Source organism: Drosophila guanche, unplaced genomic scaffold, assembly GCF_900245975.1.
Source record: "Drosophila guanche unplaced genomic scaffold, DGUA_6, whole genome shotgun sequence".
Lineage (NCBI taxonomy): Eukaryota > Metazoa > Arthropoda > Insecta > Diptera > Drosophilidae > Drosophila > Drosophila guanche.
In genome coordinates this window covers 7,476,372-7,496,072 of record NW_022995743.1, presented here as the reverse complement: position 1 = coordinate 7,496,072, position 19,701 = coordinate 7,476,372, and the positions used below count along the sequence as shown (strand labels likewise).

At 42.9% G+C, this 19,701-nt stretch overlaps 3 protein-coding genes across 5 annotated transcripts in view; 1 reads left to right on the top strand and 2 right to left on the bottom strand.

Moving 5' to 3' along the window:
* LOC117583143 (sex peptide receptor) overlaps positions 1-19,701 on the bottom strand; it is a 57,146-nt gene that overhangs the window by 6,437 nt on the left and 31,008 nt on the right. The window lies entirely within an intron of this gene.
* LOC117583099 (uncharacterized zinc finger protein CG2678) lies at positions 372-2,551 on the bottom strand. The gene is made up of 2 exons (XM_034271282.1): positions 2,133-2,551; positions 372-2,066 (listed from the first exon to the last, which is right to left on the bottom strand). Exons 1-2 carry the CDS (start codon positions 2,307-2,309, stop codon positions 540-542), a joined length of 1,704 nt encoding a protein of 567 aa, XP_034127173.1. The 5' UTR covers positions 2,310-2,551; the 3' UTR covers positions 372-539.
* Positions 3,138-7,866, top strand: LOC117583211. The gene is made up of 4 exons (XM_034271430.1): positions 3,138-3,147; positions 7,224-7,236; positions 7,505-7,633; positions 7,707-7,866. The coding sequence occupies exons 3-4, from the start codon at positions 7,513-7,515 to the stop codon at positions 7,796-7,798; spliced, it is 213 nt and encodes a 70-aa protein (XP_034127321.1). The 5' UTR covers positions 3,138-3,147; positions 7,224-7,236; positions 7,505-7,512; the 3' UTR covers positions 7,799-7,866.

Here is a 19,701-nt window from a genome sequence, read left to right as displayed (position 1 = left end):
CAGCAGTTAAATGCATTGTTAGTGCCAAGCAGAGCCACATTATAAACATGAACTGCAGCTTAATTATGTTTATGTCGCACTGCAATTGAAGCTGAAGCTGAGACTGAGGCTGACTCTGAAGTAAGCTCAAAATGCCAATAAATGCTGCAATTTTGCTGCACAGTCTGGCACTCAGTCGACTGACATTACATCATACATAATGCTTCAACTAATAATCCTCTTTAATGCCCTATAAACCTACCAGAGTTCTCATTTGGCTGAGTCATTTAGAAGGAAATGCTTTTCCATTGCAATTTCTAGTTATAAATGGCAGCTTAGGATCAGAGAAATTTCAAGAAACATTTCAAGCTAAGTCAGTACAGTACAATAAATTCATTCATTACACACATTTGCAGTTGTATTTGCTTGCACTAATTTCAACTTAAATCTAGGATAAACTAAAAATCGTTTGATGGAAACAAAAACACACAAATCATCGCACATGTCGGAAATTTCCAAGCTCGAGCTCTGCCCGCTGCACAACGAGGTTTGAGTTTAGTTTAGTCCGAGAAGCTGTCGCTCCAGTAGGTGGTGGTCAGGGGCGCCACAGACTTGAAGAGGTCCCTGCCTTGGGGCTGGCCATCCGTGGATCTGCGCTTGTTGTGATAACTGCTGTGCTCCTCGTGGCCATGGCGCAGGCAGCTGGTGCTCTGATGGCGCTGCAGGCGCTGCTGTGTGAGGAAAGTGCGCTGGCAGCGCTTGCATTCGTAGATAAAGCCGTGCTCATCGTGACGCACGGCCATATGGCGCTTCAGTTCGGCCCGCAGCTTGAAGACCTGTGTGCAGAGTTCGCAACGGAAGTGAGCACGCTCCAGGGCGTGCCGTTCCATGTGCGTCTTGTAGGCCCATTGCACTTTGAAAGTCTTCTCGCAGATTTCGCAGGTGAACACGCGGCGGGGATCGTGCGACTTGCGGTGCAGCACGTACGACTGTTTGCGCGAGAAGGTCAGGTCGCATTGATTGCACTCAAAGGGACCGCTGGACATCGAAGGAGAGCTATGGCCCTTCCTCTTCGGTGCACTACCAGATTCCTCTTCGTTGTCCTCACTGCCACGCTTCGTGGCCTTCTTGCGTCCACGGCCGCGTCCCAGCGGACGTTTGCGTTTCTCGCTGATGTCCGAGTCGGCCGAGTCACTCTCCGCACTGGTGGAGCCCGCCACATCCGACACCTTGAACTCCACATCGTCGTCCTCATCGTCATCGCTGGCCGAGTCGGAAACGGGCGCATCAATGACCACATACCCACGGGGGCGACGCACCTTGTTCTTGCCGCGAGACAGCCGCTTGCGTAGATCTCTCTCCGTGGTCTCCAGCTGCTTCCGGAACTGTATGGCAATGGTGAGACTGTTCAGGCACGTGCCACAAATGAACTGCGGCATAAAGTCCTTGACAGCAATGGACAAGTTGGGACAGAGGTCCACCAGCATGTCGGCTGGTGTGGCGTCGACTGTCTTCTTAAAGAGACTGACTAGACCCTCCTTGGTGGTGCACACGCGGCACTGATTCTCGTCCACTTCCTCCTCCTTCTTGCGCTCCCTGACAGCGGCTACAGGCTCAGTGCCTTCGGCCAGTTCGATGGGCTCGTCACCGAGGATTAGTTCGGCCTCCTCCTCGGAGGCTGTCTCAAAATTGTCTTCAGCGGCAGCACCATCAGCACCACCATCACCGGCAATATCCGTCTCTTCTTCTTCAGCATCGACGCCCAAAGATTTGGCTTTGGCAGCAGTATCTACCTCCGCATCGACGTCACCTGCCACGGGATTTTCTGATGCCGTATCGATGCTCGGCTTTGCAGGCGATTTGTTGGCGTTGTCAACTTCTTCAATGAGTTTGTGCACATCCACATCGGGCATTTCATCGTCTAAAAATTCTGCCTCCCCCATTGGCTCGGGCTCAGCAGCAGCAACAGCATTAGCTGCAACTGCTTTTGCACCTTCCCCCTCTGTTGCTGTTGCACTTTCCTCCTCTCTTGCTGTTGCACCTGTCTCCTCAGTTACTGTTGCATGGCCGGCTGTACCGTCGTCTCCCTAAAATGGAACATTGTGATGTGAAAGAGCCGTTGTGTGGGGAGCCACTTTTGATTGTACTATTACCTCTTGCAGGTAATCTATAATCTCGCCCACCACTGTTGCTGAGGATGCTTCTATCGGTTTATTCTGTTGCTGCTCGGTGCGTGGGTGTAGCTCCTGGTACATCGTCGGCGCTACACTCTGCGTACTGGTCTCCTCAGTGCCATTAGCAGCAACCACAGGCGCAATGTCGGCCTCCATTTCTGCGGGTTTTTTTTTTTTGTGCGTGCACCCCGGTGCTTTTTGCCTTTTTTTTGGCGCGGACTACCGGCGGTCTTTGTCGAACTTTTTCTTGCTTTTGCTGTTTGCAGATTTTTCACCGCGCACTTCGTTAGTGTCTCTTCGTATTTTTTTGCGTTATTTGTTTCTTTGAATTGTTTAATAACAATTTTTTCACGAAAATTTTTCAGTACACAATATGCCGTCGGCAGTGTGACCGCGGGATTATACCGCCCAACCCTCAGAAATATACCAAAATATACCTTCTCTTTTTAAAAATATACCGTAATATTAAATCATATTCCTCTATTTTAATGTTCTATTTGACATTTATAGCTAGTTAGGAGTCTCATCGCTAAACCTATAGTTTTATCAGATTTATCAATAAATTCTCCACATGAATGACTAGTATTGGCTGTTGTACATATTGGCGCAATGTACACATTTTTTCTCGCGGCCATATTGAAAATGTATACACAGCAAAAGGCTGTGCGGCCATCGATATTATCGACACACACTATCGACTGAAGCTATCGCAAGAGCTGCGCGGCAGGGAGGAAATATTTGAAAGTGAATAATTGACAATGGTGTGAATTTTGTTTCGGTGGAATAAATTAAGGAAACTTTTCGGTGTGACTTGAATATTTACGATGTCAGGGCAATTTAGTGTAATAAACATAATTTTCTACCTACCGGAGGAAGTAACTTTTAAATTTAATTTTCTCTGTAAATTTAATTTTGGCGCGTGTGTTGGCTATAAACCGGAAAAAAGCATAATAAAGCACCTACACCCACCCAAGGCCACCAACCCACAACAAAAATTCCTCATCTTGTCTTGAAACAAAACCGTGGCCCCTTGACTTTTCAACACGTAGATGCAGGATGCGCAGGAAAACAAAAGATAAACGTGATTTGCATAATGTTTCTTGTTGTTTTGCGCTTTACTTTTTTGAGGTTTTTTTTTTTGATGTTTTGGACATTAATTTGAGAAATGTGTTTCCGCGCACTTTGCCCATAAAAGCAACAAAACCCATCCAGAATCCACTGGTTCTGCACGAATTCCCCACCAACCGGGCCAATGGAGAGGGCAGAGCGGAGAGAAAAAAGGTGTTTTGGTTGGCACTTAGTATGGCTTTTAAGATTGCCAAATGTTAAGACCCTCAAATGGCTTTTACAATGCTCAAATGCAAATATTTCCATTCGAATCAATTTCCCGGACAGACTTTAACTGAAACATATTTCAATAATGGGACCGCCCCGACCGCACCCGCCCCCATCACATTGAGTTATATTCCACCCTGTTTGGACGGCCACTGAGTTGAATATTTATTTCAATTTGTGCTGCGGTCGCCAAGAGAGAGAAATGTTGACTTTATGTTGCCTAATATTCCTGGCTGGCACCATACTCCTGATTGGGGTGCAGCGGGCGTTTCGGCTTTAACGCTAACAGGTCCTGTCAGTATGTGTTTGTGTCCTTCTTCTCACTTATTTTCCTCTTGTGCCTGATTTACGTCAACAATTATATCGCTGAGGAACGTGCAGAGGCACCTTGCCTACTTGAAATAAACATCCTCATCTCGTCACGGAATCCTTGATGCTCTTTGATTTAGTCATGGTTGCCATTGCAACTGTGGGCAGGCTGGCAGACTGCTGACGATTGAAATAACCAAACCGCTTATGAATCAAAAGGCACAACATTGGGGTGTAGCTATGGCGGCTTGGCTTATAAGTAACAAGGTAAATAAAGCGTTACGTTGAGAAAATTACTGAGAAACTGATAAACATAAAGAAAGCACGGCCATGTCAACTGACATGTGCATGCCACTCCCCAGCGGCGTCTGCTGTCGGGACATGATTAATTATGAACAATTGCCGCTATCCCAAAGACAAACGTGCAGCATATGCTGCCAGTTGAACGGCTTTACCAGAGACGCTTTTTTGCACCCACACATGCCACTGGAGACAAAAGTCCTCAGGAGTGGATGATGATGTTGCTCAAGTCTAATCCAACTGAGAGGACTGCTTCTTACTCGTTAAAGTATCTGCATATATAATTCTTCAACTTAGGACTTTCCACTGAAACAAAATTGGTGAATTTAAGAACTGATCAAAGATTTAAAACAGGAGAGTGCATTGGTTGTCCACGTCGGAGACCACACGCATCAAACTTAAGCTCTCAGTATTCGGCCCCTGTCCATAACCTTGCGCAAAATATAATCTTTCTGCTGGCCGAAGTTTTTGTGTGCCGCCCATGAATTTTGTGAAGGATTATGTTCGACTTAGCGGCTTTGATATTGTGTTACTGACTGTACAGAAGTTTGTGCCTGCCGCATCCACCATGGCAACTGGAAGTTGGAAGGCATCTACGTGCAATGGAAATTAGTTGCCCCATAATATGATTTACCAGTTGACGGGCAGCCGACGTCTGATCCATCAAATCGAATCGATGAACGCTGGAAGCAAGGTATTAAATCTAATTTACAGACACCCGCCGATGCGACACGTGGCCGTTGTTGTGGGTGTTTTGGGTGTGGATGTGTACTGCCCCAAGAGAACAAATCAAAATGCCCCACAAAACATGATGATGAAGCATGCCCTTGGGCGAGATTAGAGTGTGGCAGCTTGAAAGTTTCCACTGCCCCACTCTTGTATTTATATTATTGATTTGTTTTATGCACCCACAGCTGGAGGCGCACAATCTAAATTAGAATTATTAATACTAATAGCGCTTTAACGAAGCTTTTAATTAAGCCTCATTATCATTAAGGCGCTTCCACTGACACTGTGGTGTCACATGTTCTCACTCATATCATCCACTTACTCGTTGTGGGTGGGAAATTCAAGCTAGAATATTAAGATGAGTAGCCCCGAGGACTTCTTTATCTGTGGGAATTACGAGTATATGCTGATGGTAATGTTTATGCTAATTAATGAGACATTAATCATATTCTTATGCGGATGCTCACGACTCTTTCGTCAGCCTTTTGACGCACATTAAGCATTCGCAGCGTGAAGGGAGACTAAATGACAAAGTAAATAAAAGTGCGTTGAAGAAGGTTTGCCGGGGCTTTCCCAGCTAAGAAAACCAAACAAGACACTTGCAGACTGGCTGTCAGACACCCCATATGACATGCGTTTCCCTTTTCTCCTTGGTGCACTGCAAATACTTACATTTGTACGGCTAGGTGTGTGTATGTGTGTGTGTGTGTGTGTGTGCACTAAGCTGAGGCAGCAAATAATAATTTATAGTCATATAATTTAAAAAACCCTGGGGTAACATGTTTATGCTTAGCTGCCACTTAGCTGCCGCCCCCAAAGTGTCTTCATTTGTTTCAATTTCTTTTCTCTCTCCCTCTCTTTTTTGTGTGTTTGATCTTTAAAGCCCAAAGCTAATTTATATACATAAATACCGTAGCGTATCCTACATCTATGAGTGTAACAAATTTGCACACGGCCCTAAATTCAACGAGTAGCAGCGCTGATAAAAAAAAAATATATATACAAAATAGGAAGAAAAAATAACAAAAAGTGCAGAGCGTCTCCCATGAGGGGGGTTCATTATTAATATGAAATCGCTGGCTGTCTAGCTTGAGGCTGGAAAAGCACACAGCACGGGGGTCATAGATTACAATTATTGGGGGGAAAATGACAGGCCCATAAAGATAGCCGATAAGAAGCTTAACGCTGGCCTCATTACCCACCCACACAAGCACACACATGATTGTTATTTCCGCCAAAACGATTGCCATGTGTCTGCCCCCTCTCAAACCCAATTTGCAGCCAGAAGACGGGAAATGGAAGCCAGGCAGGAGTCGTCCGTTGGCATTCGCAATCCTTGGGTTAGGTCTTCCCCAGGTACGGCACTTGGAAGGAAGTGTAAGTACTACGATCTGCTTCTGCTCTCTGCCGTCTGACGTCTGACGTCAAATGTGTAAATGAGTCACAACTTTTACACGCATTACAAGAGTACGAATTGATATGAGTACTATTGATTGAAAGGACATGAAACACTTGTCCAATTATATTTTGCACATATTTAGCAAAGCAGCTGTTTGCCATGCTCCCAAAAGGGTCCCCACATATTTGCATATGTTTTTGCTCAAATTCAATTTTGCAGCAACGAGAGAAATTCTCCAGCTGACGTAATTTATGGAACGAGTAGAACAGAATAAACAGAGAACAGAATTAAATCGAATCGAATACCATACAAATTTTACTTTCTTTTGGCCCCTGACCGTTGCGACAAATTAAGCCAACCGGTTTGTTTATAAATCAGTGAAACACAAGCCGACAAATAATCAACATTCCTCTTTCATCTGGACCGACATTGTGCTGGTATGGTGACACTTTTGGGAAATGCCCAGAATGTCTGTAGAACAGGGCAGTCGTACAATGAACTGTCGCCGACGATAATCGCAAAACAAAACAAATCGTATGCAAAGCAGCTTCAATGTCTTCAACATAGGAACATTTTTTGGCACAACTTTCAGAGGGTAGCGACTAGTGAAATGCTTAGTAAATGTCGGGTAATATTACACTCAATTAGTGTCTGGGCAACTAAGTTAAGCATATGTACATGGAAATGTTCACTCGGGGAAGTTGGAAGCTGAGTTCATGCTGCAAATATTAAGTGCCTGCAAAGGATTTGAACACTGGGAGTGAGCGCCACCCGGTCAGAGCTACTTCACAGGCCAATTGGTAGCTAATATTAGTTATTTTCGTTCGAGTGGTGTTCCTGTGTTGTTAGTGGCTGTTAGAATTCCCCAGTCCGAGCATCCAGAATCGTTTATTCTTTTGCGAAACTCGTTTGGCCCGCTTCCAGTGCGGACATTCCTCAGATTAAGTATACTAGTGTCAGATATTCAGACGCCACTCAAATTATTCGGTTAGACCGACACCAAAACCAAAACAAGAAATTAAATTCATAAACAGCTGCGCATCTCCCATTCTTTCTCTCTTTTAATCTACATGTGTATGTGTATTGGCCTCTCTCCCTCACCATTTATAGGCGGAGAGGCTTTCATTGATCCCATACCAAACCGTTCCATCCCGTTCTTGTCTCGAGTATAAATAGCTGCGGCGCCTCTTGCAGAACCAATTAGACTCCCAGCAAACCCACAAGAAAGAGCATCATCAAGCTTAGTCCCAAGCCTAAACCCCGAAGCACAAGCCAAAATCCGCAAATATGTCGAAATTCGTGATGGTTGTCCTGGCATTTGCCGCCGTCTGCCTGATCCTTGCCAGCGCCGCGCCAGCACCTGCCACACAGCTGTTGGATGCACAGACAGCCATCCAGAAGATAATTGGTGAGTGGGCGCACACATTCATGCCTCATCCCTTTAGTACACATGTAAAACTGACTGTCATCCATCCTTGCAGCTGCCTACAATCGTATTCCAGGACGCTCAATCGTCCACCCGTGGGAGGTGGCCACCGTAATTGATCCCAACACATTTGTGGTCAACTATTAAAAGGACTCTGCCCAGTGCCATGACAACTTGTACAAAATCTATCTCCCATTGCGCCACCCATTGATATTGAATAAAAAACTGAACAATAATAAGCCATAATTTGCCCTCTCATTGCCGTTGATATTAAGTTTAAATTGTGATAGAAATAGTTATGCAGATGTTGCACCTGTTTTGCAATTATTTTTTTTGAAATTGTCGAATTTGGATTGCGAATTTAATTGCCTGGCAATAACCGAATAACTTGTTGCTCCACCTCATTCCCAATGCAAATTTCCAGAGCGCTTAGCGGAAAGCTGGCAAAAATAATCAACAAAAGGTTAGCTGAGAATTTGCCAAAATGTCAGGACTCTGGAATCTCTAGAGAATGCCATTCTACTCGTGCTTTCAGTTCGGATGGAAATGCATTATTCTCACTAATGCAGACAAGCGGTTTAAGGGTGAGACCCTTGCAATATCTCCTTGATTTTCCAGCTAGGGCGGGGGGCTTTTTGTAATTAAATCAAAGTTGTTTTTGTAACTGCAAGCATTTAGTAACTTAAATTAACGTGTTTTTTTGTACATTAAAGAGCTTTTGATTAAAATCTTACGAGAAAAAAATCAAAAAGAGCAGTTTGTAGTTAATTATAAAACAACCATATGGACAATTTCCGGCTTTAAATTCTATGATTTTTCCCTGAGGATTACCTAATGAGAATAATATTATATTGTTGCTTTTCCATTATAGCATTTTGTCCGGTCTCTTGGCCCTTAGAGCATTTCCACGTATTCGCATCGAAAAGTCTGCAGAAAAAAGTTTTTGACTGGGAAACTTTATTCAAAATCTATTTTATATTATTTTTTGTTCTGGTTTGTTTCGATAACATCTCTAGTTGTGTTTGTGTTTTATGTGGGAAACTTGCATGAAACAGCAGAGTGAATAGTGGGCTATAGTTTGACAAAAAGTGGATTTCGTGGGCGGCTTGGCATAGGGGGGCGGCAAAGTACAGGGAGCTCTCCAGCTGGCACAGCTGTGTTTACCCAGCTCTTGTTTTGGCTGGAATATCGAGCTGCGAGCGGCCTTCAGTGACCTTGTCTGCGCTGCACTTGAAAAATGCCATTGCCATCAACATATTGCCATCAATAGCAGTTAGTTGTGCGTTGTGTTGTGCCACTGCCATGGACAGGGACAGGGACAGGGACAGGGACAGGGGCAGGGACAGGGACATGGGACAGTGCTAAAGGCCTTGCCGATATTACATGTCTCTCAACGTATGCGTGCCGCGCCCTGCTCTAAAGCCAGCGCCATAAAGGGATAACGCTGCTGGATACGAGTCCATATCGAAACCCTCGCACACGAAAACAAGTCAAGTGAAATGAATTTCGCTTAGCCGTGGTCCGTCAGCAACAGGCCAATGTAAAAAGTTTATCTACAGAGTCTACAGAGCACTTGGTTTTATGCCTACACTCAGGAGGAGCGAGCGGTTAATGCTAAAAATATTCATGGGGCGGCAGGGACATGTGATATAAAAGTGCAACTTAATATGCACATCCAATGATGCCTGAGTGATTGAGCATTGGGTAAACGGAGCTCCTGTCATGGCTTGGGCCGAAGAATAATCCTAGTAGCTTTTTTACTTTGCACAAAATGTCACTGCAATGTGTAGATATTCCCAGCTAGTTAGGCACCATGACTAGTCGCAAGTCATAAGATTTATATGCCAATATTTCCGTATTTTCTTTTCCCTCAGCCACACAACTCATTAAAAGATATTATGGTGTACCTTTGGCAAAAGTTTGTACCTTGTTTATGCTCTTAATTGGTCTATAATATAATTGCAATTTCCTCTTTCGTTAGTTAGTTGAGCGACTCAGTCTACTAATTAGTATTCGCACGAGTGTGAGCTTCTTAGTAATTTACGAGCCTGAAAATTCGGTTTTACGAGCACTATTTCGCCCACAAGTGTTATAGTGTATCCGTTTAGGAGTTTACGAGCATTCTTTGGATACATGTATATTTATTGGATGTTTATTTTGATCAGGAATTCCCCAATGGAATGCGCCGGCAAAAACAAAAAAACCCAAAGCACCATTTCTTCATCAATATTTAGGTTTGTTGATGGGCAGGGGAAGATTTGTCGCATGCGTGGGGCGCATAAATTTGTTAACCGCTTTCAAACTACATCCATGGATTAGAATCCATCGATTAGCAATGCAAATTCTGGCCAGCAGAGCCCCATTACCATTATAAATAGACCGTGACTTACCTCCTCCCATCATCCAAGTGCACGTATCGCGCCCAGCATCTGAAGTGGCAAAATTAATTATTCAAAATACTGGCGCCACCAGATCGTGCTAAAAACAAATAACAGAAAAAAACACACACACACAAAATAAATAATCAGACACACAAATACAAACATGTATACAACAAACAAACCGAGTGTGGTGGGGACATCATTATTGGAAATTTGATATTAAATTTCAACCAACAAGTCAAAAAAAGTTAATGCCTGGCCCAAAGAGTTGATCGACTATAGCAGTGCTCTTGGTTGGCGTTTTTTTTTTTTGACTAAAATTAAATGATTCCGTGTACCAACATCCAATGGTTAAGGAATATTCCCATTTATAAATTTATTTATTTTTTTTTTAGCTTTTTCCAGTTGCAATGCAATCCCTTAGCAACACGAATTCGAATTTGATTTCCCTCCCGCCGGCGTCAATTGAATTTTTTGCACCGTTCTAATTCCATTTAATCATTTAGTAAACTTTACTTGAAATAACAAACTAGAACCCGCATAATATTACACCTATTGATGCCAAGTCAGAAAAGGCGTAAAATGTCTTGTTTCTGTCAACTTTATATGAAAGCATCTTTGCCCTTTTGTAAATTGATGCTTTTCTTTTCGGAGCAGAACTCCACCCATCCGTTTACTTTTTTCGCTGCAAACTTTTATATTACGTTTATTTTTAGTTATGCTTTGCACTTGCTTAAGCGCTCTCTCTCTCTCTCTCTCTCTTTTGTACGTCTGTCTCTATGGTGATAAGCGAAACGCTCAGCGTTGTCAATTCTTCAGTCAGTCATGCCAAGGGCATTACGAAACATTTCCCCTTCACATGTTCGAAGTTAAATGCGGTAATGCAATTTACTGACATTTTACCTGCCTGAATGGGTTTTTTTGTATCTCTATAAATAAGAGCAGAGAAAGAAAAATGCATGCTTAGATGCCTGCAGAATCGTAAATAAATTAAAGACAAATATAAATAAAATGTTCCACGGCATTTTTGTGTCAACTTTTCCATGGAAAAGTTTATGTGTGGCTGTTGTTTGTTTCTCTATAAATAAGAGTAGAGAATGAAACAAAATACAATGCAGTCAGTCATGCAAAGGGCATTAGAAAACATTTCCCCTTCACATGTTGCTAAAGATGCTCAAGTCTGGAGCAAAAAATGTGCGGCATATTGTGCTGAGTAAGTGGAGGTTGTGCTTATTACGTTCTGTCGAAATCCAAAGTTATGCTTATTCACTCATTCATTCAATGTATACTGTACATCACATGGAGGATTGTTTATGTACAAATGTGCAAAGTTTTTAAATATTTTGTTAATTACTCATGTATGTACAGGAGCATTATTCGAAGACATATCGAACCAGGAAGCGGTGCACTGAGCCGCGGTTAAAAGGATTCGTGGTAGATAAACACAATTATTCATGCCACAAAGCAACAAAATGGCACAACCACAAGAAACGGCGAAAGCCTTGCCACACCACAGGCAATTATCTGAACAAACATGAGCTGAGCATTATCCATACCATACACCACGCGCCACGCTTTAACTTTTCTAATGGAAAAGTTCTGGAAAATCAGATGCTAAAGTCTGAAGCAAAAAATGTGCGGCATATTGTGCTGAGTGTGTGAATATTGATGCGGAATAACGATCCCTGCATGCTGGATCTCATGCGTGTGAAGCGTGTATAAAGGAAAAACGCTAAGCTCCGTTGACTGACAGTTTTTCCGCCATATTAATCCAAAGCTCCGGGGACGCTTCAGCTGCAGACATTCAAGAAGCTGTGCCCCAGCCTGTGTCGTATCCATCAAAATTGATGGCTCACGAAGACCGGTTACTTATAGACAGTCATAAACGTGAAACATTTGCCAAGTCGGCACTAAACCCAACGTTCTGAGCCCTAACGACAGCCGAGAGAGCCCAGCAAATAAAAGAAAAATCAAATTATAATCATGAGATGAGTGCATGAGTACACTACTGAAATGGCAAACACAAACAAAAGTAAACCGAAGTAAACGTGAAGCTGTCTGAGATGGGGCTGTCTCCCCTCTTCGGCAGCCTCATTAACAGGCATCAATGGACGAGCTCAGATTATTTGCATAATCCTTTAATGCTCACGGTTCGGGTCAGGGAACTCTAATTGAAATGCTGCTAGTTGGTCTTAGTGGCATTTGTCTGGCTTTATGGATTATGGTAATTTGGTCAACCAGTTGCTGCTTATGTGCAGCAATCACGACTGGCTGGCTGCGTGCAACCTCTTAATGCAATCCCCTTAAAGATATATTAAATCATATTAAAGTGCTACCCGAATGTGACCAATTTGCGAGTTCGAGTATTTACCAGAACACACACAGAGGTGTGGCAAAGGGTGACACTGGTGACATATTCCATCATAAATCAAGGGGCAGTACGTTCGTAGAGCTCCCTCGCACCGTTGGTGGTCTGCGGTTACGATTTGGTAACCGGGCGACAACCAGGCGCCACATGCCAAAGAGCGAGTTGTGCCACACGGTCACAGGTGTACCACACCAATTAATCATATGGGATGTCTATATGCACAAACATATAAATTTCTAGTCTCCTCATCGACGTGCGATGTGCGATGTGCGATGGCTCAACAGGGAGTGGCTGGCTATTGGATTTCCGCTCGATTTAACATGTTTGATTAAAATCAGCGAAATTGCGTTTCCCCCACATACTGTCAAGCAGATAGGACAACACACGGTGATTATGTTATACTTTGCTTTATATCCTGCACTGCATTCACTAACCGTTTTTGCAATGATTTAAATTAAAAGGAATCACTGTAGTACAAGTGAACGTCCAAGTGAACAATTCAATCAACATTGGCGTCTTGTCTTCAGCAAGAATGGCTGCCGTTGCAGGCGGGGGCGGATGCGGATACGGGTTGTCCAACTCAAGAGAGGAGCAATGTTATTCCTTCCCGTGCACCGTTCCGGTGGCAGCCTTTAGCGAGCTCTGCTCGTCGAGCTGTGCTGCTCCCTCCATCTGAGATAACACTGCCTACGGGTTAAGTGGAATTTCCTTACACTTAAAGTGCATTCAGAATCCACATATACACTTTAAGTGTCAGTGGGAAAATGCTTTAAATATGCGGCAGCTGGCTTGTGCCGCTTGAGCTTGATTATGTAAACTCATGGTGGATGGTATTTAGAGGCTGACATTACAAAAGGATGGCGCAATAAATAAAATAACATGGCGAAAACAAAGGACACGCCGACGAGGGTCCTAACAATTTGCGTGTTGGACAAGGAACAGGGTCCCTGCTCCGACAGTATATCCATGTCATGGCAATTGCCAATTCATTTAACTGTCATTTATTATTACGTTGTAATTTATGCAATGTGTAGGTTGTTGAACCATTCCCATTCACTTGTTATTTGCCCTTTGTCATAATTTGATGGCAGCGTATACCCCAAATCAATTTGAATTATATGTCTCAATGTCCAAAGTCCATTAGAGCGACTTAAAGGCAATGCATTTAACACAATCAATGAGCCAGATGAACACAATTAATGATACGTGCTGTACATACATATCCTGAAGACAGCGCAAGCCAGCTCAATGTGTTTCCTATTGTTCTTACTGATTGAATGCAACCCCGACATTATCCCTTAATAGGGATTAAATATTAAAAGCCCCCTGCAGGCGTCAATCAGTGCAATTCAAATTGCTGCAAATTTATGCTGGTTAAATTCAGATTCGATGCTGAATGCGTACTGGTTTTCTGTGTTGGATTTCATTATGTTCAAGGGTTTTTTAGCCACGATGGCGGCGGTCTCCTTTGCGCTATTTCTATGGCGTTGGCTGCCTGGAGAGCTGCTCGCCATATTTATGAATGGAACTTTCGTTGGCATAATCTGGTGACATTCCTCCTTGTAGAAGCACGAGTGTGCTGTTGCCATGTCTCAGCTTTTAATCAAGCAAGTCACAGGATATTATATAAAAGGCAAAGCCCTAACAATTTTAATTAACTGGCAACCTGTGTGCATTCCGCAAGGGAAAGGAGTGCGTAACGCAGCCAAAAACTGAAGCGGCACCCTTAGAGATCTCTGAAAACAAAGCTAAACTAGTTTTTATTTCGACCTTTTGGAAACTATGCGAAATACGAACTATGCATACTAATATGGAACTCTGTCTGAAAGCGGGATCCTGCACTTCTGACGCTCTAACAAAAACTCACACGAATTCGGCCCCTGCAGAAACAAGTTCAAGGTTACATGGAACATATATACTTTCACAAAAACTACGGCACCACGATTATTACATCTTGCAACATAACAAGCAGATTTCCAACAATTTGCAGCAAGCGATTTATGAAAAGTTTTGTCTCCCTCAGATGGGAGGGGAGCGTAGCACCAAAGTATTTTCTACTCTGTATTCATTTCCCTCGCACGCTCTTTTGTATTTGTGTGTATTTATATTTTTAAATTTGTTTACGCTTGTTTTCCGAAATTAAAACTGAAATTTCTGCTCAAAATTGAGTTGTTCACACTGAGTGGGCAACGGGGTGGACGGAATGGCAATGCCAATAATTTCCAATTGAATTCAAGCCAATTCACTTGTAAATTAAAGAGAGTAATGCAAAAGAATTTTACGCCTCAGCCTTGCCCATGTGTGTGTGTACATTCCACTTTAATTATAATCACTTTGTTGATCATCTCGAATGTAGCGGCATTAATATTTCCATCAATTGGCAATTTGTGTATTTATTTATCGCAATTATTTCTCTATTGGTATATGTACATTTCTGTCTCGCCAGACGTGCGTAAACTTCTTCACACTTTAAGCAAAATGTTAAGTATAATTTTTATTTTTCATAATATTTAAGCGTCGGCACGTGCCCGGGCAAAACTTTGTCAATTTGCCTTTGGGGGCACACCCGTACAATAAATTGTCAGCACATTATGGGGCACCCACTTGTGTTTTTTGGCACAATTAATTACTTTAGATACAATTTTATTGGAGTTTTATAATGACTTTTGGCCAAAAGTTGACTGAAAAATCACTGAAAGCATCAATTTGAGGGGCAGCAGCAGCCAAGTTGACATTTGGCCTTTTTGTGTTTTGCCACCTTGAACCACAACGATTGAAATTCTGCAGCTAGCAGTCGTCACCGCCATGGCTGAAGGAACTAATGGCAAACTACAGTTTGGTCTAAGCTACAACTGTAAACCACACAAATGATTAATGGTGGCCACAGAGCAATTCAAAGTGCTGCCACATTGGCTGCCGAATAAATTGAAATTCCTTTGGAATTTAATTAGCTGGCAGCAACTGACGGTGACATTAAATAAAGAGCACTTTGGTGTCACAGAGTTAGGGAAAGGTTGCCCCAAGGCAGTAATTTAGGTTGAAATGGTCTTGGTAAACCTAGAAAATCCCCTTCAAGGAGAATATTTCGCCGCGAATCTGAAGTAAAACCAGAGCCTAGCCCAGCTCAGCCAACCTGAACCACTAGTAACTTGCAGGCATTTGTGTAATCCAATGGGCGCAGAGCTTAGGAAACACTCCCGGGAAATACAATCCAACAGAATGAAGCTGGAATGGAGGTACGTACGTACCCAAGGGGTTCTTTGTGAATGGGTTCCAAGCAATGATGCTTTGAGCCACTCCTGCAGTCCAGACTGCACTCCATGTTGATTGCCTTTTTGCGCTGAGCCAAAGGGCAAACAAATCTATTTATCAATGCTAAATAAATGTGTAGAAATGGAACAAATTAATTATGTTTAATGTCGTAGTATTTGCACACCGCTCCTACCCTTAACCTCTTGACTGTGTTTGTGTTTCTGTTTGTGTAAGTTCTTAGTTAGTTTGCTTGGGTGCTTGGGCAGGGCTTTATTTCTGACAAAAGATATCGATCTCGACATCGGACTGACATGTTAATGAAATTGCTGTCGTCTGCTCTTATTAGATGGATCGTTATGCAGGCAAATAATGAATTCAAAGCACCTTTTTGTCAGCACTTTAATAAGGTACAGTGCGTAATGAACTTAAAAGCAAAGTAACATCGAGCAGATACTTGCTCCTGGCAGCAGCAGCTGCTGGGAACGACTCAAACAGCAAAACCGACGGCGCTTACGTCTACTTCAAGCTATCTAAGCTTATTTCTTTTTTATGACAACCATTCTGTTTTTGCATCTTCTGTTCATTTCCGTCTATTTTGCTGTGTCTCTAACAGATGCCAGTTGTTTTTCCGAGAAAGAGCTGCAGAGAAGTGAAGTTAAATTAAACTACCTTGCGGACAATAAGCTGTACAAAAAAATACACAGAAATTCTGAGATGAAGCCGGGAAAGTAGGAAGCGACATCCGATAAGCTGTATTCCTACCAATTATGCGTAAAATGACAGAAGTTGCCCATGTTAAGCCCAGCAAATGGACCAAAACAATTCTCTAGGGAATGTCCACTCTAATTTAAATCAAATTTTGAAAGGAGCAGCTGCCGTTGATGGAGGGTAAATTCAATTGTGAAATATTATCGCCCACAAATCGCAATAAGCATTTGCCATCGTTTCATTCGCGCTTTTGCCTCGCTTTTCTCGCAAATTTGTTCACTTACTCTTACAATTTATCTTCATTGAAAAGGCAGAACTCAGCAGCACATAGAGCAGCACACACCCTCCTGCCTGCTCCCTGCCTGCCAATGGGGGTGCTGAGATGCCTGAGATGGTGCATGCCTTAGTCTCGGTCGCCGGACAAACCGTGTGGCACGTGCACGCAACACACAAGGATATAAATCAAGTTGATGCCTCAAAATGGATGCTAGGGATCCTAGGTACAGCAACCCCCACTCGCATCCTAACAGTCATGGCAACTCTGTTTGAACTTCGTTATCGTGGCAGACAAACAACTTGTTGGCCAGAAGCAGCCCACTTGGAAGACAACATGGTAAATGATGTCTGTCCTTCAGTATATGGTGTACCCTGGAGTCCCTACGGGCACTGACGGGCATAAGCTGTATTCACATCGAACAACATTGACAGCCAGTTGGAATTGTCTCTTTTGTTGGCTCACAATTTCCCCTTTATAATGGCCTTCAATGCAAGTCTGAAAGAGGATTGTCCCATCGCCTGTTCCCCGAATGCAGGTGCATTCTGTTACGAAATGGCATACCCTGTTCAGCCAGAGGGTATTTGAGATTTTGATGCCTCCAATCATGTCCTTTCTTAGTTTCTTTTAAACTTTCTTGTTTTGTATTATTTTAGATTGGCATTCCCAAATTCAGTCACGTCGTAACATGCAACATGCTCATAAAAATAAAATACACAATTTCTTGCTTATTTGTTGGCTCAACTAAAGTGATGGATAGATGCTCCACACACTCCGCTCTCCCCCCTCCGCGCTCCTTACTCTAAAAACGCTAAAGCCAGCATTGGGTTTATGAAATGGAGCTGACGTTGTGCCCAAAGTGAAGCTTTTTGTTCGAGTTGGGAATTTTTGCTTTTTAGCAAATCCCCCGGCGATGACATGGGTTCCCAAAATGGCACTGTAAAGCCGCTTACACTGCGTATACGTAGTAAAAAAGTACCATCGATGGCCGGCAATAGCTCAATCCTCACTGATAAAAGTTTCAAATGGTAAGTGGGGATGCCATGACTAGACAGACTTTAGAATATTGTGCAGTGATGAGAAGATGAAATGCTGTAAAGCCAATTCTAATAAAGCTGAGAGCTTAGAGTGGACTGCTGAGCAATGGACAAATAGTAATGTCCATCCATCTTCTCTCTCTCTCTCAGCGTTCAACTGATTGCCATTGAAATGCGGTACGCTGCCACATCCCCGAGTAACATTAAATACAATTATCAATGCCCAGTGGCTGCATTAGACAATTTATATTCAAACGTCAGACGGCTAGACGGCCTCGAAGCTAATGAATGCCAGCACGCACCAATGAAACACCCAAAGAAAGAATGAATAAAAAACACACACATAGAGAGAGAGAGAGAGAGAGAGAGGGAGAGAAATGTAATTCAAAGTTCAAATGCACGGCCAAAGGTAAGTTTCTGAAATTAACAATAAATAAAATGGCTGCCTGGAAGTGGGTGCCAGAATCGTTTTTGTTTGCCCTTTCTGTTGTTTTTATCGCTTGTTGATGGGTGGAATGTGTATTATAATTGGATACTTTCGTTTTTTTGGGCATACCTGACCCTGCCAATTCCCCAAGCACTTATTGAAGAGCCAGTTTGGGCGTGGGTCAGTCACAACCACTGGGTATCGACCAGTCGAACTGCTGCTGCTGCTGCGAGCAATCAGTTTTTGATGCTTTTTCCAGGTAAAATTCCTTGCCCTCTTAATACACTGTTGAACTTCTAACAAGCGCTGGAAATTATTTTGGCATTTACATAAATACACATTCAAGCGTCTGCCAAATGTGATGGCCGGAAAGAGGGCAAAGGAACTGAACCACAGACCAGACAAGGCCATGGCCAGCAGAACGGACAGCACGAGAACCATTCTGGACCAGTCACAGGCAAGTACAAAAACCAAGAAAATACAATTTCCAAGAGAAGGTTTCCTCTAAACATATTTGTGGTCTTACGGTATTGTGGGATTGTCCGATTGTGTTTGTGTGTTGAAGTGTAACTACGAGCAGTAAACAGACAGCTACCGAGAGCCAGAGAGAGCCTCGAGAATTGTTTATTGTTTGTTATTTGCATTAGTGACTTGTTGAAAGCCACAGCCACAGCCACAGCAACAGAATTAAATGGGGGGAATGTTCGTGTGTGTAGGTTTCTGTGTTTTTGCTTCCCCAAAAAAATTGAGCATTCTATTAAATTCTATTCAGCAGAACCACCAACCACGCTATGCACACATGCATACATAAATTACAATAATTAATTATAAATGATGCTCTTATTTTGAGGAGTATTTTTGTTTTGGGAGCTGCAACGCTGTCCTTAACTGGTCTGCAGCATGTCGAGTTGCTGGCCCCAATATTTATGGCATTTATATATATAAAATTGCAGAAACAAGGAGCGAAAATCATGAAAATCCTGAAAAACGTTAATGCGGCTCAAGCCTGAAAAGCCCCTGAAGTGAACCCGGAAACCGCTTGGACGTTTCCCAATAAATTAATTAATTTATATCCGATATTTCCAATATAAATATCCATTGTATCTGACAGAAGAGTATGTCAATGCCAATCCTTATTATTATGCTGATAACGATGACAATGAATTGGAGCATGAAAGGGACAAACCCGCAAAAACCCATTTAAATGCTGCGCGTTTCTCGTTTTCGAACCCCATCCGATAGGATTTCAAATTGAATTGATGCAAAGTATTGATTGCAAGCCAAGCCCTTTTGTTAGATCATTCATGCCTGACAGGACAAAATATGGAATAAATGCGAACATTGATTGAACCAAATGCTGAGTGCTCTTTGATGTGCAAGAGGTTTCTGTGTAACAGAATACGTTTCATATTGTTTCCAGCAATTAGCTTCACCAAATTGGCTCGAAATTGATTGCTCCATGTTGTCGAATAGATATTCTTCCGCCATGAATACGGTCGGATGTCCTTGCAATGGGACAAATTCTTTCCGGTGGCCAGAAGTCACTTGCGCATACGTTTCGGAACGTTCATAACTGAGAGTCAAAAAGAATCGACTAATTTGC

What these genes read in the sequence shown, in the direction of transcription:
- LOC117583099 (XM_034271282.1), bottom strand. Translation starts at nt 2,309, where the DNA reads ATGGAGGCCGACATTGCGCCTGTGGTTGCTGCTAATGGCACTGAGGAG. An exon ending in TTATAGATTACCTGCAAGAG is followed by an intron (nt 2,067 to 2,132) that starts GTAATAGTACAA and finishes GTTCCATTTTAG; the next exon opens with GGAGACGACGGTACAGCCGG.
- LOC117583211 (XM_034271430.1), top strand. Translation starts at nt 7,513, where the DNA reads ATGTCGAAATTCGTGATGGTTGTCCTGGCATTTGCCGCCGTCTGCCTG. An exon ending in AGCCATCCAGAAGATAATTG is followed by an intron (nt 7,634 to 7,706) that starts GTGAGTGGGCGC and finishes CCATCCTTGCAG; the next exon opens with CTGCCTACAATCGTATTCCA.